This window comes from Podarcis vaucheri (assembly GCF_965113315.1).
Source record: "Podarcis vaucheri genome assembly, chromosome: 6".
Lineage (NCBI taxonomy): Eukaryota > Metazoa > Chordata > Lepidosauria > Squamata > Lacertidae > Podarcis > Podarcis vaucheri.
The window spans coordinates 11271677-11295320 of record NC_138764.1 but is presented as its reverse complement, the minus strand read 5'-3'; the positions used below and the strand labels follow the sequence as shown (position 1 = coordinate 11295320).

At 45.0% G+C, this 23644-nt stretch overlaps 1 protein-coding gene across 1 annotated transcript in view; it reads left to right on the top strand.

The window, feature by feature from the left end:
* The first annotated feature begins 10492 nt into the window (after positions 1-10492).
* The window catches only part of ACBD6 (acyl-CoA binding domain containing 6), a 100706-nt gene continuing 87554 nt past the window's right edge, over positions 10493-23644 (top strand). Inside the window, exons 1-3 of the mRNA XM_082229116.1 lie at positions 10493-10771; positions 21327-21391; positions 22419-22515. Coding sequence (XP_082085242.1) covers positions 10508-10771; positions 21327-21391; positions 22419-22515 — 426 coding nt within the window. The 5' untranslated portion in view covers positions 10493-10507. The remainder of the gene's footprint in view (positions 10772-21326; positions 21392-22418; positions 22516-23644) is intronic.

Below are 23644 nucleotides of genomic sequence, written 5' to 3'. Positions count from 1 at the left end.
ACATAGCATTTCAACTAGATCATCAATTTTTGCAGTTTGATGAACCAGAAAAGATCCATTTTTGCCTTTCTCAATTTGCATGGATAAGTAATTTTTAGCTATGCCTAATTCCACCACATCAAATTTCTTCTGTAACTGTGAAACTACCTGTTCATATTCCTGTTTAGTTTTTGTAGAAATTAACACGTCATCTACATACACACATATTTTTGTTACAGAGTTTGCCCTTTCCTTTATAAACACACAATTGTCTGCCTTTCCTTGTGAAAAACCAATATCTAGCAATTCTTTTGCTAAAGTTTGGTGCCAATTCCTTCCACTTTGGTGCAGACCATAAAGGGATTTATTTAATTTGCATACCAAACCTTCAGCAGCGTCTATGCCTTCAGGGACACGCATAAAAATTTGTTCTTTTAAATCTGCAAACAAATATGCAGTTTTTATATCTAGGTGATAAACAGAATGTCCACGTTGTGATGCATCTTTTAACAAAAGCTTAACTGTTTCATATTTTACACTTGGTGAATAGCACAAATCATAATCTTCGCCTGGAATTTGTTGAAAGCCCTTAGCAACTAGTCTTGCCTTGTACCTTACAACTTCATTTTTGTCATTCATTTTAACTCTATAAACCCATTTTGAATCAATAAGTCTCATATCTGGGGTTTGTGGTACAAGAGACCAAGTGTTATGCTCTTTTAAAGAAGCTATCTCGGAGTTCATAGCTTTATACCAATTTACAGCTTGGTGCTTAGGTAAATTCTGAACATCATTGTAGCTTTTTGGCTCAAAAACCGCCTTATTGGCATACACAGTATTAAAATGTTCATCTGCGAATCGTTGTGGTTTCTGTCTCTTTCTATCTGAACGTCTCAGTCCGGAAGGAGAGTCAGACTCCTCAGACTTAATGGGACTAAGTGAACTACTAGTTTCAGGTTGTAAATCATCATTGTCAGACTGAAGAGGTGCCTGTAGGCTAAGCTCACGGTCAGAAAACTCAAGAGAATCTAACCTCCCCTCGGGTGCCTGTGACTTTAAATCCAACAAATTATCAGATTCAACAGGCTTTTTGTCTTTCCCCATTAATTCAGAATCACCATTTCCTCCTGCTGCTGCAGCTGCTTCTTCCTCTTCTACCTCAGTATCATTTATACCATCAGTATCTTGGAAAACAGCAACTCCATTCCAATTTACAGTTTGTATCATGCTTCTGGTAATATGAAATTTACCAGTTGCGGGGACGTAAATTCTGTACGCCCCCTGCTGGTAGCCCATTAATTTTCCCTGGACACTACGCTCACCCAATTTCTGCTTATCAGGATAATGCATAATTACATCTGAACCCCAAATGCGTAGGTATTTCAGATTAGGGCGTTTTTTAAACAGCTTCTCATAGGGGGTGACATCTAAACCAGAATGATAACTGCGATTTCTAACATAACAAAAGGCATTGAGTGCTTCAGCCCAAAACGCTTTAGGCAGATTAGCATCATGTAGATAAGTTTTAACCCCTGCCTGCAAGTCACGCTGCACAACTTCAACAAGCCCATTTTGCCAGGGACTTCGGGGGCAAGATAACTCATGAGTAGTCCCCTGCGCTTCCAGGAAATTCTCAAAATCCTCAGAAACAAATTCCCCGCCCCGGTCAGAAAACAGATTCTTAATAGGTTTGTTAAAGTGCGTTTTTACCCAGTTGCAAAAAACTTTGTACTTCTCAAATGCTTGGGACTTTTCAGCTATTGCATAAGTCCAACAATATCTACTATACTGGTCTATGAGAGTAAGCCAGTACTTTGAACCTCCTAATGATGCTGGGAGTGGCCCAACTAAATCACAATGTACACGCTCAAATGGCTCAGTTACTTTCCTATCTGAGCACCTACCCTTGCGTGCAACCTTAATCTTATTCTTGCAACAGGACAGACATTGCATAAAGAATTTGCATGGTTTTAAGTTGAGGCCATTGACAATATTCTGTGTCTTAATTACATCAGCAAAATTCAGGTGTCCCAGAATTCTGTGCGCCTCGTGGACACACCCAGAATGTGGCCTTACATTCCTCAACCCCTGGCTTGACTGTGCTACTCTGCAATTTATAGGCGATTGGGAGTAGGTGCGAAAATACAGTCTATATAAACCATCAGATTCCCGGGCATACAATAGACGTTTGTTCCCATCGAAAAACTCACACATTGAATTTAAGAAACGCACAGTTATCCCTTGATGAGCAAAGCACCTTACTGACAATAAATTGTCCACTGACGGGCAGTAAATACAGTTCGCTATTGTAATGTTTAAAGAGTCAAGTTTAACAGTACCCCTGCCAAGCGACTGCAGGACTTGTGAATTGGCTAAATGTACATTACCAATTTCCTCTTCGAAAGAAATAAACAAGCTTCGATCATTGCAGACGTGCTGAGATGCACCTGAGTCGATAACAAAAGACTTCCACTTGGCACCTTTAATTCTTTTACGATCTGTAGTCCGAGCATGAAAAGCTCGCGGCTCGTTTCTGTCTCTACTATACGATGCCGGCTGCTGGGCTGACGACCGTGACTGACGAACAGAAACAGGCTTGGGAGTACTTTGCTTTCTTTTGGATCTGCAGTCCCTTGCAAAATGTCCTTGCTTATTGCAGAACCAACAACTCTTTGCAGCTTTAAATGCAGTTGTATCACCACAGGTTTGCATATGGGGTTCCTCATTCTTTCTGGAAACAGGAGTGCTTATGGCACAAGCCTCCCTTCTATCCAACTCGCCCATTAATCTTGCCGTTACCCCTTCCACAGTTAATTGTGCTGGTGGAACGGCAGATATCTGGCTAGCTATACCATCAAAGTCCTCATTAAGGGAACATAGAATGATAAAAATATACTGAATATCAGGTACCTCCATGTCCCTTCGAATTAATTCGCCGCGTATTGCCTCCAGACGTCTCAAGTGTGCTGCCAAATCACCACCAGGCTGCAGCTTCGTCTGGTACAGCTGCTTGAAAAACGTCAATGCAGACGCTGACTCTTTTCTAACATGCACTGCTGCAAGACTGTCCCACATTTCTTTGGCAGTTTTCTTATTTCTTATATAGACTACTTGCTGGTCGCTGACTGCCAAATTAATTATCGCCCTGGCTTTCGCATCTCCTTTCGACCAAGCATTAGTTACAGGGTTAGGAGGGTCATCAGTTACATAGGTCCATACTTCTCTAGAGGTCAAAAGCGCCTCCACCCGAAAAGACCATAAACTATAGTTCTCATCTGTTAGCTGTGGGAAGACCAGAGCCTTCTCAGCTTCAGGAACCCGGTCAACCATTCTGGAACTCTTCCAGACCCGCAAAAACTACGCTAACAGGAGAAGGAGTTTTCAAACCTTTCTCAGAGTCCAAAAATATGCAGTCATCCACTCAGCAGCTGGGCCCATAACCAAAGATGTTGGCTTTTTGCAGTATAGTAACGCTGCAGAGAGCTTGCTGGGGAGATCATGCATTAAAAAGGAAGGACTCAAAAATAACTTAAAGAAGGTTTTAATAAGAAAAACAAAAACTCCATTTACACTAAATACATTAACAAACAAACATGACCCAACCACCAACCCATCCCCCAGGGTAATGGGAGAGCTAGGTGCTGCTCCTTATATACTCTACCCAAATGCTGACACGCCTTAATCAAATACAACTTAGCAGCACCTGCTACGTTTTACAGCTGTAAAGCTGGGTCTCGTTATCTTGCTCTGGCCCTTGCTCCGGCCCCTTAAAGACATACACATGGAGTGGAACAATGATGAACCTTTACATTTAAAGAAACCATTCAACACCAATAAGACACTTAAAGTAAAGGTAAAGGGACCCCTGTGTCGTGTTCATTCAGAACGACCATTAGGTCCAGTCGTGACCGACTCTGGGGTTGCGGCGCTCATCTCACTTTATTGGCTAAGGGAGCCGGCGTACAGCTTCCGGGTCATGTGGCCAGCATGATTAAACCACTTCTGGCGAACCAGAGCAGAGCACGGAAACACCGTTTATCTTCCCACTGGAGTGGTACCTATTTATCTACTTGAACCTTGACGTGCTTTCGAACTAGTAGGTTGGCAGGAGCTGGGATTGAGCAACTGGAGCTCACCCCATCACGGGGATTCGAACCGCCGACCTTCTGATCGGCAAATCCTAGGCTCTGTGGTTTAACCCACAGCGCCACCCGCGTCCCCCAATAACAAACTTAGTTGGTCTCTAAAGTGCTACTGGAAGAATTTTTTTTATTTAGGTATGTATGTGTCATTTAGCGGTTGCAGCAATTTCGTTTCTGCTTTGTGGGATGTGGATGGCGGAGTTTCTTGAGCGTGGAGACATTATGTACAAAAACTGATGACAAAAAATACCCCCAGGTGTACCTTGAAACTATGGCCCATGGCTCCCGCTGAAACAGTGAACCTGTGCCTGTTACACCTTTTAACAATCAATCTTCTGGATTCCAAATCAGAATCACACACGCAGCTATTTTGCCCTGTGAGTGAAGAAAGTACAAGGACCTTTATTTTATGGTTACCAGATTCTTTTCAATGAATCCTGGGATGCTTTATTTTTTGAAGCTGAGTAGCAACAGGGAGTCAGTGGTGGGGATAGTGAGGCAAAAGACCCTGGGCCCAAGCACACATGCATATTGTATAAAGGTGCAAAGCCCTTCTTTCGCACCCTGTGAAACATAAATGTGCAGGGTTTTTAAAAAGCAACACTTCATATGGGGACTTCCGGCAAGGAAAAATGGCAGGCGCCATGGCAGCGAGCAGCTCCTGAAGCCAGCCAGAACCAACCAGGCTGGCTCCGGGCTGCTGAGGCTGCCGCTGCCACATTTCCCGGGGACAGATTTGCAAATCTGGGGAAAGAATTTGTCCGGAGACAGATTTGCAAATCTGGGGCTGTCCCCAGGAACCGGGGACGCCTGGTAAACCTACTTTATTTATTTATCTTCCTCCTTGTCAGCATCGCCCTAGAGCCAGTGCACCAACTGGACTCATGCACCTCAACCCCGACTGGGCTAGGCGAGCTGGGAAGCACCGCCAGAGACCTCCTTTCTCACAGGAACAGGTCACAGTGCTGTGGACTCACAGCTCAGAGCTGAGAGCACCGGATTCACTGTCTCAATAATACAGTCGTTGCGCAGCAGAGTTTTGCAGAGTCTTGCAGAGTATAAACCACTCGGAGAGCAGCTCTGTAGAATATCTTCCTTTTATTCTGTAACTACAACTATGATACAAGACTATATACAGAGCTGAATATTCTAAGCATAAATCAATGCTACACTGAGAGTCTGCAGCTGCTCTTAGCAGCAATCTTATCTCTAGGATCTCTAACACTCTCACTCTCTCCGATACACTGACTGACTCTCTCTCTCTCACACACACAGATATGTTGCTGGGCAGAATAAGTAGATAGGCAGGACACGCCTCCTCTTCTCTGTGGAGAGTCAGCAGAGACCATCAGGAGATGATCAGGAGATTCTTGGGTATGGGAGGGGTGAAATCTCCTCACTCCTCTGGGGTTATTTGCAGCTTCTCTTCCTCACTTTCTTTACGATTCTGTTTGAGGAAACACTATGGTAAGGAAAGCATTACCAGACCCTGTTTTCCAGGGACAGTCCCAGATTTACAGACGCCATCCCGGTTTCTGATTTGATCCCGGAACGTCCCACTTTTCCTTTGGACGTCCCTATTTTCATTGGAGAAATGTGGGAGGGCATGGAGTTATGTGACCCCCTCAGCCATGGAAAATAAGTCACTATTTAACCTTTAGAAGACATCTGAAGGCAGCCCTGTAAAGGGAAGTTTTTCTTAATGTTTAATGTTTTACAGTGGTACCTCGGGTTACATACGCTTCAGGTTACAGACTCCGCTAACCCAGAAATAGTGCTTCAGGTTAAGAACTTTGCTTCAGGATGAGAACAGAAATTGTGCTCTGGCAGCGCGGCGGCAGCGGGAGGCCCCATTTGCTAAAGTGGTGCTTCAGGTTAAGAACAGTTTCAGGTTAAGAACGGACCTCTGGAACGAATTAAGTACTTAACCCGAGGTACCACTGTATTGTGTTTTTATATCTGGTGGAAGCGGCCCAGAGTTGCTGGGGCAACTCAGTCAGATGAGCGGGGTAATAATAATAATAATAATAATAATAATAAGCAATAGCACATCCCTATTTTCATCAGAGAAAATTATTCCTGCCCCTCATTATGCCCTTCTGGTCCCATTCTGATCCAGTTTGGATATCCCCCACCCCGGCTACTTTCAAGTAAGCATAAAAAACATAAGGGGATCTGTGCAAGCAGGTACCATCCATACCACACAGAGTTTGGCCCTAACCAAAAGCAGGGGAGGTTGCTTTGTGGTCAGAGAAAATGGCTAGTCCATAAGACGCAAGGAAAGGATTGTGTGCCCTCTTGTGGTCGCATTCAACATGGCAGCCTGTGGTAGAAGTGGCAACACCAAAACAGGTACACAAACCGTTGGGAGGGTCAGCTTTCGCACTGTGGGGACGGAGGGAGAAATACTGTACATTTCTATTTACTATTCCCTCAGCAATTGTGTCTGCCACTCTGGGCTCCTTTGGAAGGGGGACATCAATTTAATAATACATAAAATGAAGCCATGGAGAGTGTTGTTGCCGCTGACTTTTTTTCATGGCACCCTGAGGCAACTACCTCACTTTGCCTAATAATAGGGCCAGCCCTGATGTCCGTTTGCTGTCCTTTCCTCCAAAAAGTGGCCAAAAGGAGCAGATCCACCTTGCCTGCCCTGCCTATGGCTGTTGACCACCAATGTCCTCTAGCAGCTTCTATGGCCAAGCAGGGCAGTTCTTGTTGAATATAATGGACAGAGTCATGGGATTGTTCACAGGCCAGTGGGGAAGTACTTCAGTCTCCTCGGACTCTCAAGTGAACATTAGCTTTGTTATAAAACAGAAGCATTTCGGAGCACAGCTGGTGAAGTGGCCAGTCCTGAAACTCGTTCACTCAAATGTCTGTGTTCTCAGGGCTGAAACAAGAATGATGAGCGGCTCTCTCAAAATAATTGCTTCCAGATAGGCAGTGCGCTTCAAACATGCCTATTGCTCTAGCCATTGTTTTGTGTTTAAGGTTCCAGCGAATGTTCGGGTCGTGTATTGCATTTTTATGCCAGCAATCAGGCTGTATTTCTCCCCGTTATCTTTAGCTTTTGCCTTGTTCATATGATTTGTCCTCTCGTGTACCTGAGCTGACATATAAATTGCTTACCCTTCTCAGTTTCCTGTTGCCTGGAAAATGTCCTGTCACTATAAAAACAAAGGTTTTTTTAATCTACCGGTTTTGCACAAAAGAGCAGTCAGTAATAATAATGATACTAAATGTGTGCATCACTCTAAGCCAGGACGTCTGTTGAAGGGAGGGAGGCAGGAATTTGTGTGCTTGCACTTTTGTTTTTTTAAATCTAGCAGAGTTGTACAAAAGAGCAGACAAAAAATAAAAATAGAAAAATGTGTGTGCTGCTCCAAGCCAGACAAAGATTTGGAGTTACTCTCATGAAAGCCTGCCACCTCCTTTCCTCCCTTTTCCTATACCTGAAGGGAGTATTTTGATTCTTAGTACAGCTATTTTCTGCAAGAGCATATCTGTGCAAGAGAGTTTTTTAAAAATAATAATAAAAATACCACAAACATGCTTTTAGCAACAAAGACGAAAAAGTATTATTCATTAATGACATATGGATAATGGTTATCGCAACTTGCCCCAGATATATCACCCTGTTCTATAGTCCCTTGCTCTTAATTTAATATTTCAAGGAATAGCTTTAATTTTGGAATTTAGATCAATAATCAGACACACCAGAGATTTAACTGAAAGCTTTAAAATATATATCATCAAGTTCAAGAAAATAGGTTTTGGTCATTCAATCTTTCAGTACCTACAAATCAGACTTTGATTTTTAGAAATATTTGTAGAACTTTTAAAGAACACTTTATAAGGCAAGCCACCACAAAAAGTAGTGTTTTAAATGGTAAAAAAGGCAGCTGTTGGATCCAAAGAAAACTAAAAATAACTATCAAGGATATGTATTTAGTATAACCTTCTTTCTGGCTGGAAATGTATTCTGTTGTGCCAAATGAACATTTGTAAAAAATGTGTTTTATACTGTGTTGTTTTGTTTGGTTGCAGTGATAGGCCATTTCTAAATTGTGGTGACAGGCTTCAAGTTCAACAATGCTCAGAGTCCATTTGTTTGTTTATATATTTATAAACACATTCATTTATATATTTGTTTATATGCTTATATTGTTAATATCCTGCCAATCCTTTGTCATGGATGGAAAATATACACACACACACACACACACACACACAATTTTATTTGTATGCCATCTTCCATAGTTCAAACCACGATCAAGGTGGCTTACAACAAGAAAAATGTACACAATTACAAATATAAGAAAAGTAGTTGTTGTCGTTTAGTCGTTTAGTCGTGTCCGACTCTTTGTGACCCCATGGACAGAGCACGCCAGGCACTCCTGTCTTCCACTGCCTCCCGCAGTTTGGCTGAACTCATGCTGGTAGCTTCAAGAACACCGTCCAACCATCTCATCCTCTGTCATCCCCTTCTCCTTGTGCCCTCCATCCTTCCCAACATCAGGGTCTTTTCCAGGGAGTCTTCTCTTCTCATGAGGTGGCCAAACTCTTGGAGCCTCAGCTTCAGGATCTGTCCTTCCAGTGAGCACTCAGGGCTGATTTCCTTAAGAATGGATACGTATGATCTTCTTGCAGTCCATGGGACTCTCAAGAGTCTCCTCCAGCACCATAATTCAAAAGCATCAATTCTTCGGTGATCAGCCTTCTTTATGTTGAATGGTTTCTTTAAATGTAAAGGTTCATCATTGTTCCACCCGATGTGTATGTCTTTAAGGGGCCAGAGCAAGGGCCGGAGCAAACTAACGAGACCCAGCTTTACAGCTGTGAAACATAGCAGGTGCTGCTGAGTTGTATTGATTAAGCTGTGTCAGCATTTGGGTGTAGTATATAAGGAGCAGCACCTAGCTCTCCCATTACCCTGGGGGATGGGTTGGTGGTTGGGTCTGGTTTGTTGATGTATTTAGTGTAAATGGAGTTTTTGTTTTTCTTATTAAAACCTTCTTTAAGTACTTTTTGAGTCCCTTTTTAATGCATGGTCTCCCCAGCAAGCTCTCTGCAGCGTTAGGTAAAGGTAAAGGTACCCCTGCCCGAACGGGCCAGTCTTGACAGACTCTGGGGTTTGTGCGCCCATCTCACATCTATAGGCCGGGGGCCAGCGCTGTCCGGAGACACTTCCGGGTCACGTGGCCAGCGTGACAAAGCTGCATCTGGCGAGCCAGCGCAGCACACGGAACGCCGTTTACCTTCCCGCTGGTAAGCGGTACCTATTTATCTACTTGCACCCGGGGGTGCTTTCGAACTGCTAGGTTGGCAGGCGCTGGGACCGAGCAGCGGGAGCGCACCCCGCCGCGGGGATTCAAACCGCCAACCTCTCGATCGGCAAGCCCTAGGCGCTGAGGCTTTTACCCACAGCGCCACCCGCGTCCCTTCTCTGCAGTGTTACTATACTGCAAATAGCCAACACTTTATGGTCCAGCTCTCACTTCCATACATCACTACTGGGAAAACCACGGCTTTTACTATACGGACCTTTGTTGGCAAGGTGATGTCTCTGCTTTCAAAGATGCTGTCTAGGTTTGCCATCGCCTTTCTCCCAAGGACCAGGCGTCTTTTGATTTCGTGACTGCTGTCACCATCTGCAGTGATCATGGAGCCCAAGAAAGTAAAATCTCTCACTGCCTCCATTTCTTCCATGGACAAAGACAAAGAAAAGTAACAATAAACAACAAATAAAAACACCAGATATTATAAAACCAAACCGAACCATTTCCACATAAATCATAATAAGACCCTCCCAGCAATAACAGCGACAACCCTCTCCCACAAAACCCCTAAGCATGAATGAACCCCGGAACGTTCCTTTCCAGCACCAACATTCCTTTCCGGGGTCACTTTACCTCTATGCACCAGCTCCGCGCGGGGGACAGGAAGGAGCATCGGGTCACCGCCGGAAGTCTAGGCCTCAAAGCCCGCAACTGAGTTCGCGGAACCATAGACTCATAGCATGGTAGAGTTTTCCCCGCTCTCTTCCCAATAAGAGGATAATACTTCCCCGGCGCGGAGCCGGCGCAGCGGTGTAAAGTGACCCCGGGAAAGGAAACGTTGAGGCTGGAAAGGAACATTCCGGGGGTTCATTCGGACTTCTTCGAAAGCTCTTTCCGTCGCCGCGCCGTATCTCTACGCGCTCCGGGCCCGCGCGTGCGCGGTGGCTGGGTGCCTCACCTGGGCGTCCGCGTGAGACGCACGCGCGGGGGCGGCTGGGCGTGGCTTCGGCCGTTGGGCGCGAGCGGGAGTGGGCGGGGCCTGGCTCTGAGGCGGGAGGAGGATGGACTGACTGAGGCGCTGAGGCGGCGGCGGCCGGGCGGGTCATGGCCTCCTTCTTCCCGGCCAACGGGGCGGCGGGCGAGTGGGGAGGCGGCGGCGGCGGCGACGACCCCAGCTCGGCGGACGAGGGTGAGGGCGGCCGGGCGGCGGCGGCGGGGCTGAGGGAGTCCCCGGTCTCCGACTCCGGGAGCCGCTCGTCGTCGCCTCCGCCGATGGAGCAGTTCGAGCGGGCGGCGCAGCGGGTGCCGGCGCTGGCGGGGTCGGCCAGCCGGGAGCAGCTGCTCTACCTGTACGCCAGGTACAAGCAGGTGAGGCTCCGCTCGGGCCCGGCCTTCCTTCGCCCTCCTTCCCCGCGCCCTGCCTCTCAGAGGACCGCCCAGGGACACCCGGGGGTCATCTAGTCCAACCCCGCCCTCCCCCCTCCCTCGAATCCTTGTGCCCAGTGTAGGGCTCTCGAACCCACCACCCGGAGAGGAAGAGCCCCTCACGCTCTTGGCCCTTCTCGTGTGTTCAGAGGAGAGGTGCGCTGCCCCAGAGTGTGGAGCTTCCGCTTCTTCTTCTTATTTTTATTTACAGTGGTACCTCGGGTTACATACGCTTCAGGTAACACACTCCGCTAACCCAGAAATAGTGCTTCAGGTTAAGATCAGAAATCGTGCTCCGGCAGCAGCGGGAGGCCCCGTTATCTCAAGTGGTGATTCAGGTTAAGAACAGTTTCAGGTTAAGAACGGACCTCCGGAACAAATTACCATATTTTTCGCTCTATAACACGCACCCGACCATAACACGCACGTAGTTTTTAGAGGAGGAAAATCCATAGGCATGCCACCCGTAGGCATTCCCTCCATAACACGCACAGACATTTCCCCTTACTTTCTAGGAGGAAAAAAGTGAGTGTTATGGTGCAAAAAATACGGTAAGTACTTAACGCAAAGTACCACTGTATGTATTATGATTTTCATTTTTATACACTTCAATCATTCTATAATTGTTTTAACATTTCAAAACTTGACTTTCCTTCCCCCTCTTTCTGCGCTTCCTTAAATTCATTGTTAAAATATTTTCTGCATACCCAAATGAACTGAATTCCCCCATTTATTCATCTCACCTCCGTAATGTAGATGGCGGTTCCACTTTGGCTTCTGCCACTGGCGAAACGGCGTCATAGACATCTTTGAAAATGCCTTATTCTCCTGTTCTTCGAATGTGTTGCTTTATGTTCTGCGAATAATGTTTTATTCTGGATTGTTTGATGTTTTAATGAAGGGTGTAAACTGCTTAGAGACTTTATTATTTTTTTGCTTAAAAACAGAATGTGGTATAGAAATGAAGATAGGTTCGTCGTCATCACCATCATCTCCGTGGGTTGGCCTGTTAGATAGGATGGCCTTGCGAAGCCAGTGTGGCCAAGCTGTCAGGCTGCAGACTTACTTGAGAGTTTCATAGGGCGGGTGTGTGGGTAGCCTTAGCCTGTGGTTTGTCATGGTTAGAACTATAAACTTAGGACTAAGTATCTTAGCCTGTTCTTGCGCTACCCACCCCATTATTATTTTTCTCACTGCAGCCTATTTAGCCACTCTAAAGTGCATAGCACTTTCTGGAGAAAGGAAGGAAAGATTGCAAGCTTCTCGGTAGTAGGAACACAAGTACCCACCAATGAAGGTTGCAGGGGAAGAAGAGGGAGAAAGAGTTAAATAGGAAGAATGTGCATTCAGTTCAGATACGTGTTTTAAGGCTTATGGTCAGTCCTCGCCCCCAGGTGTGCATGTGGTGTATCTTCCCACTTCCTGGCTGACTTGGCCTTCAGCTGATGTAAGTTACTTACCCCATTGTATCTACTGGCCAAAGAAAAGCCCTGCTGGTGGAAGTTACACTGGTGTAAAATGGCCCAAGAGGGTGGTAGGATACAGAAAGTTATGCTGCATCCCATCTCCCTTCATTCACTGGTCTTGTCCGCAGAGTTTGGTGTAACGTACACCACCAAAAAATGCAATTGTAACTAAATTCACCCTGTGGAAGGCAGAAAGTGGAGGTTTACGCTGCTCCTGCCCCAGCCACAAGCAGTTCAGTATAGCTTAGTTTATCCAGGGAAAAGACCAGTATATTTGCCTGGTTAGGATTGCTCTGTTATTTTCAGCAGGGGATGAGGTAGACAATGAACTTACACACAGTATATTGCATCAAATGCAATATGTAGGACAATGCCTAATCACACCCACTCCATCAGAGCCAGTCCACAGACATCTCTCTTTAAATCCCCATTTAAATTATGTTGTCACAACCACTGTTCTTCTAAGCACAACCCACACAAGTGGGAAGAAAAAGAAGAAACGTAACAGATCATTCACGTAGTTGCTTGGACAAGGTGTCTGTAGAGAGTGCACAGACTTCCATTCAGGAAGAAAATACTCTTCCTAAACAGGCCAGAACATCCAACGAGAGCAGCCTTCAGTGCCTCACTCCATAGTGCAGAGGGCCGGAAAACACAAGTGGTAATTCATGCCCCATGAATATAGCCCCATCCATTTCTGGCCTGCATGCCAAAGTAACTTAAAAATGTCAGTAACAAAAAAAAAGTTGCTCCTGGGATTCAAACCCACAAGACACGTCTACTTACACACAGCCATAGCACCAGACAGGAATCATCCACACCTATGGGAAATCTGTCTCTCTCCTCTGTCCCCCATTAGAGAGCAGAGGAGCTGCGAGACGAGCCGTTAACTTGGTGGAACATTTTACTTGCATAAGTTTCCAAGTTCAAATACAGGATATAACCCCTTAACTTGCACAAGAGACGATCAGAATGAGTGTTGCAGGGAGCCATGTTGTTGTTGTTTAGTCGTTTAGTCGTGTCCGACTCTTGGTGACCCCCTGGACCAGAGCATGCCAGGCACTCCTGTCTTCCACTGCCTCCCGCAGTTTGGTCAGGCTCATGTTTGTAGCTTCGAGAACACTGTCCAACCATCTCATCCTCTGTCATCCCCTTCTCCTTGTGCCCTCCATCTTTCCCAGCAACAGGGTCTTTTCCAGGGAGTCTTCTCTTCTCATGAGGTGGCCAAAGTATTGGAGCCTCAGCTTCAGGATCTGTCTTTCCAGTGAGCACCAAGGGATGATTTCCTTCAGAATGGATAGGTTTGATCTTCTTGCAGTCCACGGGACTCTCAAGAGTCTCCTCCAGCACCATAATTCAAAAGCATCAATTTTTCGGCGATCAGCCTTCTTTATGGTCCAGCTCTCACATAGTTTGGCCCATATGTGGGCTAATCTAGCCTTCCCCAATCTGGTACCCTCCAGATGTTTTGGATCACAACTCCATCACCCCAACCATTGACCATTGCTGGGAGTTATAGTCCAAAACATCTGAAGGTACTGAGCTGGGGAAGGCTGGGCTAGCCCAACCCTTTTGCTGATAACCTATATGACTAATCCATTCTCCACTGCTATTTTGTCTGATAGGCTGGGCCCTGTCCAGTAGTAACCCAGGAGGCCTCATTGCCTATCCTCCTCCTTATCGTACTCCCCATTTTTGCCTTATATGCCTTTACCAAGGCACCCATCCCACTTGGGTACCCGGAGAGGCCTGCTTCCTTACAGTACAGGGTACCTGAGTGAGCAGAGGAAGGGGCAGTGTGCCCTTGAGCCCATGAAGTTTTCTGCTTGCGTCCTCGCAATACTATGGCTAGCTGATTGTATTGGGCAGAATATATTTGGGGAAGGGATTGCTATATATCGGTTCCCAGCAACAAATCATGTTCAGTGGTACCTCAGGTTAACTACTTAATTCGTTCTGGAGGTCCGTACTTAACCTGAAACTGTTCTTAACCTGAAGCACTACTTTAGCTAATGGGGCCTCCTGCTGCTGCCGCACTGCCAGAGCATGATTTCTGTTCTCACCCTGAAGCAAAGTTCTTAACCGGAGGTACTATTTCTGGGTTAGCGGAGTCTGTAACCTGAAGCGTATGTAACCTGAAGTGTATGTAACCCGAGGTACCACTGTAATGCTGTCAGCACCTTTCATTGATTAGTGTCTGGCATGGAGGAGATCCTAAGAAGGCACAAGTGCAGTGTTAGGTTACCCTAGCATGGCCGTTGGAACTTGGACAGTGACTGATAACAAGGTAGCATGTAGGTTTCCATGTGGGACCAGCTCCAGGTCAGGAACACCTCCGCTTGCATAACTCTGATGGAGCTTGCAAGAGTACAGAAACCTGCATGGAGCAAGTAGGTTGTTAACCCAGAGCAGGGGTCTGCAACCCGCGGCTCCGGAGCCACATGTGGCTCTTTTACACCTTTGCCGCGGCTCCGGGGTGGATACTAGCGAGGGGAGGAGGCGCATTGTGCGCCCCGACACTCCCCACTGTGGCGGGCGCTGTACTGGCTGTGATGTCGCATGGGGGCGGTGCGTGCATTAGTCACGCACCGTCCCGATGTCACCTTCCCGCCCGCTGTCAGATCAGACATTAAGGTAAGAAACAATATATGCAATGTTATATTTGTTTTAAATGTCGCAATGGTTTTGCGGCTCCCAGTTTTTTTTTCTTCGGAAACGGGTCCAAGTGGCTCTTTTTGTCTTAAAAGTTGCAGACCCCTAACCCAGAGGGACAGCCAGGCGCATCCTAGGCATTTCTGCTGGTCATGAGGAGAGTCTCCCTCTTAGCCTGCAATGAATAAGCTGTGGGATAAAACCTGTACCTGTGGAAGAGAGGCCTCTGGAGAACAAAGTGACAGACAGAGTAGCAAGTGATAGGCAGGAACTGGAGCGCACTGTTCTTGAACTGCTGAGTGCATAGTAAGTGTTTGTGAGGAGGTAGGACCATCTATCTGAGTATTCAGCCAGGGCTTTGCCCCAGCTGTGCTTCCCCTTCTCCATGGTGAGAGTATCACGGGGAGATACTTCTGGCAGTTCCTTCACTGTGAGCAGTGAGGTTACAGGGAACCAGGCAAAGGGCCTTCTCAGGAGTCGTGTGGAACGCCCTGCTGCCAGATGTCACGAAATAAACAACTCTCTGAATTTTAGAAAACATCTGAAGGCATTCCTGTGTAGGGAAGCTTTTAATGTTTGATGCTTTGCTGTGGTTTTATAATTTGTTGGAAGCTGCCCAGAGTGGCTGGAGCAACCCAGTCAGATAAATAAATCATCATCATCATTATGATTATTACACTGCACTGACTGTGAGAATACACTGGTGTCCACAGCATTTGTGTGATTACAATCTATGCAGCAAAAAAGTGCTCTCTTTGAAGAAAGTTGTCAGGGAACTGACATCAGAGCGAGAGGCGAAGGAGAGGCTCCCAGATTCTGCAGGGGAAGGAACCAGCACCAGGGGGAGACGCAGCTTGGTAGAGGAGGAAGGAAATCGGCGTAACACCAGGGATCAAGGGGGGCAGATGGGGGAAGCGGAGGTAGAGCTCCGGGATTCTTCTCTGGACGTCAGTGAGGAGAGCCCTGGTCCTCCACTACCCACGCCCTCCCTGCGCAGAAGACTCCCGCGCAGTGAGAGGCGGAGACGACTGGGAGTCAGACAGCTTTTATGCTGGAAAAGGTTTAAGAAACGCCCACAGACAGATTCTGCTAGCGACTAAGGCAGCCACGCTGAGATGGGCTGTGCAGTCAGGACGGTTTAACCAAGGCAATTAAACCCCTAACGGGGACAGTTTACGCACGAGTAACTCGAACCACCTTTACAAAAGTATCACATTTTATCTGGTACGAAAGTTAGCAGTTTTGCCTGAAAATACAGTATTTCTACAAAACAGTGTGGCTCTGAATGAAGAAATCTGTTCATACGCAGCAATGGACTGTGCTTTCCAGGCACAATAAACCCAAAGCCTGTTGGTAAATGGTGTGATACCCTATTTTAGATTTTTGCCTCTTTGCACAGTGTGGAGATGTGGGGAAGGGGGGAAAAACATTGAAAATAAATGTCCGAAGCCAGCCCAACTGTGATGGGAAGCAGTGAAGCCTGGAAATGCATGAAGTGCTCTCGAGTACATGTCAGCTTTGTTAGACTGTCTCTTACTATTTTATACATTGTTCCTTGTGGCTATAGGCAGAATTTTAAGTCCTTAGGTGTGATTCATGGGTCATTCCACGCCAAATCACCTGGTGCCATGTGCTGTCACGATTCAGATTTTCTCCCCCCCCCAAAAAAAATGTGTGTAGATACCTATGAGATAAGCTCAAAAGATTAAGATTTTTTTTGGTCCAAAATTGGGCGCAGGAGAATTTTTTGAAAATTTTGATTTTCGTGCAATTTAGGCTAATGGAATTTCTGCGTCAGCGTAGAAAAAACCTCCTGTTTCACTTATTTTTCAACCGATTGGGCTTATTTCAAAATAAGGTATAAAAATGGTCTTAAGAGCCACAGAAAAGGGTCACTGACCATTCAAAGTGAATTTTGGTCATTTTATTCCTGGTTTGATAACCCATAGCACGCAAACCACAACTAACATATTTCATACTTTTCTTGTAGAATGGGCTAACCATGTACTTGTTATGTTTTAAAAATAAGGAGGGTGTTTTTTGAAGTTATAAAATAAATTGATTTTGAGGTAATTTTCAAATAATTTTTATTTATTTATTTTTGTACAGGTTTAAGGTCTCTTTAAGCCTGAAATAACTCACACATTCATGAGAATGGTTAAAATTGTACCGTCTTATGTTACAATGTCATCTGATATATTAAAAAAATTAATTTTTATTGATTATTTGATAAAATCAAAATACGTCTCAGAGCCCTTGTTCATTTTATTGTGTAAAGCACTCCTGCAATGATATGACCCCCTTGTGTAAGTATGAAAAAAATTAAATTCCTCATTTCCTGCCTCTGAGGTTGGAGGTCCAAGCACACTTGTTAGGAAGTAAGCCCCATCAAACACAATGAGGCTTATTGCTGAGCAAACCTTAGGATAGCACTGCACATCTGAGGTCCACAGGACTTTTCTAGCCTTGGTAAGTGGCATGAATAACTTGCTAATGTGGTAGTCACTCCCTTCCCATTAAATTGTGTTGTCCTGCCTCAGATTTGTAGGATACGCTTAACATTTGTTTTTTTGTCAGAATGACTGTGTCTATATTGTATGGAAGGTTGACAGTGCTGGTTTGACGGGAGAAAAGCAAATAACTCAGTATTTAGCAAAGAATCAAACCTGGGCGAAAAGTAAAAAAATTATACTGTGCTCTTCAATATTTCCATTTTCAGGGCAGCTTATAAACTAGACACACAGGAAGAAGAATAAAAGAGTTAAATTAAAACAGACAACATTTCAGTAAATTGGAACAAATGCCTGTAGTCACTAAAAACCAGAGTCAACTGATTAAACAGACTTGAATAGAGTTTTTCACCTGATACCAGAAGGACATGAGTAGGTGTCAGGTGAGCCTTCCTGGGAACAGCATTCCATAAGACAAGTACCACAAATGGAAAAGCTGTTGATCACTACCCATCAAGCCTCCAGAATTGGGGCGATCTTGAGGATGATCTCAGCATTTGAGCAGGTTCACGCAGGTTGGGCTGCAGATACTGTTTCAAGATATCAAGGGCTTCAAAACATGCATTTTGAGTTTTGTTTGGAAATGGGCTGGTGAGAGGTTCTGAAAGGCTAATTCTGGTCAGTAGTCTGCAAGCAGTGTTTGACTGCCTCATTGACTTTATGGGATACAACAATCATTGTCTGGTGAAGTATGGGCATATATGCTCCATAAATGTAAAGTACATCAGCCTCAGTGCAGACACCTGAATTATATGCCATTACTAGCTGCCTATTACAGTATGATGGCAACTGCCCACTGGCCGCATTTCGGAAGAACCTTTCTCATATTTGGCACGGCAATGCAAACTGCTGTTGCGCTGTTAAAAAAAACCTTAATTCAAGTACATAACATGGTGGTACTATAATAACAACAAATGGGCTTCTAGAGTTTGTATCCTGGGCTTATAGAATCTGTTTTGATTTGAGGAAATCTGCACAACCACATTCAACATGTGTATATGAGTGCATTCAATGAAATGAGCAAAATCCCCCAAGCAACCCCAAAAGGCGGGGACCCCAGCCCCAAACAGAGCATCTTCATTTTAGAAATGCAGAAAAACAGGGAATAATGCACCTGCACTCCCCAAAGCAAAACACCCCCTGTCTTTCCCCATGCCTCCTAACTTAGGCAGCAGCAGGGCCTGCTTTGCTTTTGTTTTGTTTTTAAAGAGAAGGTAGAGTTCCAGCTGGACACGGGTGGCGCTGTGGATTAAACCACAGAGCCTAGGACTTGCCGATCAGAAGGCCGGCGGTTTGAATCCCCATGACGGGGTGAGCTCCCGTTGCTCGGTCCCTGCTCCTGCCAACCTAGCAGTTCGAAAGCACGTCAAGTGCAAGTAGATAAATAGGTACCGCTCTGGCGGGAAGGTAAACGGCATTTCCGTGCGCTGCTCTGATTTGCCAAAAGCGGCTTAGTCATGCTGGCCACATGACCCAGAAGCTGTAGGCCGGCTCCCTCGGCCAATAAAGCGAGATGAGCGCCGCAACCCCAGAGTCTGTCACGACTGGACTTAATGGTCAGGGGTCCATTTACCTTTAGAGTTCCAGCTGCACCCTCTTCTTTCCTCTGAAGACTACCTCTGGGCTCAGTGAGACTGCATTCTGGGGGAAGGATGAATGACCGAATGCCTGCACTTCACTTTCAAGGCAGCTAAAGGTTAAAATAAACCCTGAAAAATGTTCTTAAAATTATAAAATTGAGGAGGGGCAGGGGGCTACAACAGGTGCAAGGAGGGTGTTTGTGGGCACCGCTTGGGGACTCCAGGAATCAGTGTTTGCATAATCAACTAATACAAGAAGAAGCCTTGATAGCTTTAGATTTCTATCGTTACTGATTTAAGGCAAGTCTTTACTCTTCAACATTCTTTCTCTCAATTTAATCATATAATCTGCATAAAAGACTGATAAAATGTTGCTTTAGCAGAGACTAGTACCTCCATTGAATAAAAGGTGCTGACTCAGGTCAGTCCACTGTCCCTAGTGCTGCATTTGTGTTTTTCCTCACGTCTGTTTCTTTTCTCTACAAACTGTGATTTAAGAGAGAACAGCCCCTATAAAAAGATGACAGTAACAGCTGAGCACTTTGTTAAGACACTGCTTACTTAAGCAGTTCAAGATAAATAGCATAAACACCTACTTAACTTTTCCACTTACTGGAGGTCATTTCAGAGTCTGACTGTGTGAACAGACCTGACAAGAGTTGCTCAGCTGATTTCTAAAATGTTTTTTCCTAAGAGTTAAGATAATGAAGATGTGGCTTGTTGGGGTTTTGCAATCCCTAGCTTACCTGTAAGAGTTCTAGACGGATGTGATGCTGGTAGACATGGTTGCTTGAATGAACACATGAACACTTTGTTGGCTGTTACCTAGCAAGGAATTCCTTTCCTGGAATGATAGGCGCTTGTTCTAATAGGTAATTTTTTATTGTTGATAAATCTACTCTATAGGAAGGGCTGTGTGTGCTTTATTAAAATATATATTTTATTTTACTAACAGGTGACAGTTGATACGGAAGGGGGGGCATGTCTTCTTCACCTCCTTCGCCACAATATATCCATTTATTTCCAATTGTCAATGTCAAAAGGGACTAAAATCTATAAATTTCATAGAAAATCAACGTGCCAATTTGCTCAATTTCTCTAGGACCCCATGACACCTCCCCTGTCCTCCATAATCCCTCAAGCAAGGTGTCAAGACCCTAATCCGGTCAAATCGCTCTGCCAAGCCCTTCCTCCGGGCGATGCCAGGTGACAGACTATGCATACGTGGACCATTGTCTTCTCAGGATGTGCTTATCTGCGCATATCTCCAGCTCTGCATATTCCCCCCTCCCTCCTCCATATGTTAATCCGGTGTAACCCAACCTCTTCCTAATGTATTCGTGATGTAATCTGTGTAACCCAACCTCTTTTTAATGTATTCATGATGTAACTGGGATGTATTTTGCACTGTATTCTGGGACATGGAGGGAAATTTCAAAAGTTCATGTCACCCCTTTCTCGCCGTTCAATCTCGCCTGGAACCTGTTGCACAATAAACTTGGATCTTCTGCAGTTTGCTCCTGTCCGGCTGAGCTCATTTTCTTCCGCAGGGGCCCGCGGACCTAGTCCGACGAGCTGGGTGGCAGAGTAGCCCCGCACCCAGATTTTTCCGTAACACAGTGCAAATTGGCATGGCCGCTAAAGTTTCAAAGGTTGAGAGATGGTCTAGAAGAGGCCACAGTTCTCAGGATGTCTGTGGCCTCTTCTCACACCATACTTCCCTCAACCCAGGACGCTGGTAATTTGCAGAGCATTCTCACACTGGTGTAAAACGTAGCCTTTATTTTTATTTTTTGTTTTAAAGTCTACTAGTGATGGGGAGGGGCCAGGAACTTTCCCCCTAAACCACTGAAAATGTTAGTGAGCTGCTTTTGAGATAACATGCATTGTTTACCTAGTTTCAAGCGTATTTACAGCAGAACTAGAAATTTTATTAAAAAGAAAGAAAAGAGCAGAACTGTGGCTATTGCCACATTTTGTGCTTTTTTGTGTGCTTTGCAGAATTGTATGTTCCAGCCCTGAGTATTTCTCCATCTTCACCACTTCTTGCAGAATATCATCAGGCCTGGGTTATATAAATGCACCTCTCACTCTGCAGAACCTTGAACTTACGAATTTATTTCTGTTGTGTTTCTGCATTTGGCGAACCTGGGAAAACAATTTATATGTTCTTAGAAAAAATTAAAAGCTAAAGTCACATTATTTTGTTAGCAAGTCCATAAAGACAAACAAAAATACATAATCATTTCTTTAGCACTTATGCCAGCACTGTTCCCCCTTCTATCTTTAGGTCAAATGTGGTAGCTGCAACACTCCCAAACCTGGGTTTTTCGACTTTGAAGGAAAGCAGAAATGGTAAGTGGAAATACCTCATGATTTCTATGTACTTTCCCCCAGCCCAGTCCTTTAGATAATTTTCTTTAGCGGATGTTACCATTTTTGTGTTAATTACTGAATGACTCTTGGGAATGCATTTTTATTTTTTGCTCCCCTCATCATTTTCCAATTTAAAAAATGTGTACGGTAACAAACTCAAGGATTGTGCAGCTCACATTCTCAAAAGGCTCAGGATTTCCCTGAGTTATGCCCTGCAGGTCACTACCCCACGGAGCCTTATAAAAATCTGCACTACCTGGAGCCTTGAAAAACAGCTTTTGGGGGATTTTAAAGAGCCCTGTCTGAACTGTGATTAATGCCCAGGACTTAAATGAAATAGATTAAATTTAGAGGGGCACTAACAGTGCATGTGCAGAAGCCTGTTTTGCATTCTTTCTGAGCTGGAGAAGTACTTCTTGGGGAAATTGTGCTCTTTTTATCATACATCTGAACACTTACAGATAGGATAAAATAATATTCCAAAGTGATAATTAGTGAGCTTATATTCTCTCTGTGGATGGAAAAATGTTTCCTGAGTACTTCACTGTGGAGCTAAACAATTTTGTTATAAATTTGCTTTAAATTTATATTAATGTGACCAATATTTGACCAGTCAGTGGATGAAACTATTTTTGCATGTCAGTGTCAAATGACTAGCATCTGAATCGGGTACCGGCTGCATAGGTGACTACTTCACCACCATTGTGAGAGAGAAGAAAAGCTCACTATGGATCTTTTTTAAAAAGTCTCTCAAATAATGATTTCAGCAGCTCTCCTCTGTGGAACCACCAAACCTCTTCCTATGAATCCCTGCGTTCAGAGAGTGACTTAGAAGGTTGCCCCAATCTAATTAGAGCAGTGATGGATACTATAATGGATTAATTATGGATGTGAAATTAATTATATAAGCCTGACCAGGGTATTGAATTGAAGGTGGGAAATCCAGAGATAAACACATTAACCTCTACTGAGTAGTGGGTCTTATTTCCTTACGTCTATTTCCCAGGGAAGCTTGGAAAGCATTGGGTGATACCAGTCCAGAGCAGGCTATTCGAGAGTATGTCGCTACTGTGAAGAAACTGGACCCCACTTGGAATCCACAGGTAGGCATATATAATCATCTTTCAAAAATTCATTGTGTAGCTGAATAGGCCATATAAAGCAATGTCCTGCCCTCAGGTCTGTGAATTTTGTACATTTTAATCAGGATGCAAGCAAATATGGGCTTTGCAGCTGGGGCAACTGAACACTTTCAAAGTAACTGGGTTCCTTGTGGCCAATTTCTGTCTCTCATGTCTAATCCACAGTGAAGTTTTTTTGCACCACTGGCCTGCATTACTTGCCAAGCCTAGTAGCCACGTACTGTGGCTTATCAGTAACATAATGTACTGTATTTTTCGGAAGGGGCTCTGTAAGGGCTCCTTTCCGTCCCACATCCTGCTTCGCTGGGAAGCCAGTAGACCAAGAGGCGCTGCACAGCTCTTGCTCTTGCTGCGCTGGCTTCAGTGATAGCTGCGCAGCCTGCATTTGCTCCATAAGACGCACACACATTTCCCCTTACTTTTTAGGAGGAAAAAAGTGTGTCTTATGGAGCGAAAAATATGGTACTTCTTGTTTTTGCTGCCTGACTGGGACTGAACAAAAAAAGTTGCCTGCAGCTTGGAGGTTGCTGTTCACTACTGGCTGCTTCTTGGTGGATCATAGCATGTGTAGCCGTGGAAGCTAAGTAGCTAGGAAGTACAGTGCTGCCTCGCAAGACGAAAAGAATCCGTTCTGTGATTCTCTTCGTCTAGCGGTTATTTCATCTTGCGAAGCAAGCCCATTGACGGATTAGCGGATTAGCGCTATTAGCGGCTTTTAGCGGCTTATCAGCTTATCGTATCAGCTGATAAGCGGCTTAGCGGCTTAGAAAAGGGGGGGGGAGGGAAAAAAACCCGCAAGAACTCACAAGACATTTTCGTCTTGCGAAGCAAGCCCATAGGAGATTCGTTTTGCGAAGCACCTCCAAAACGGAAAACTCTTTCGTCTAGCGAGTTTTCCGTCTTGCGGGGCATTCGTCTTGCGGGGCACCACTGTATAATGCTAACTAACTTGGTGGAGTTACTGGTTACCTCAGACTTGTTTAGCAATAAGTGCAAATGGTTTTCTTTCTCCAGTTTCCCAGGTGTTGAGGTCAATCCTATACAATCAAACCTTGGTTGTCGAACACAATCTGTTCCAGAAGTCCATTCG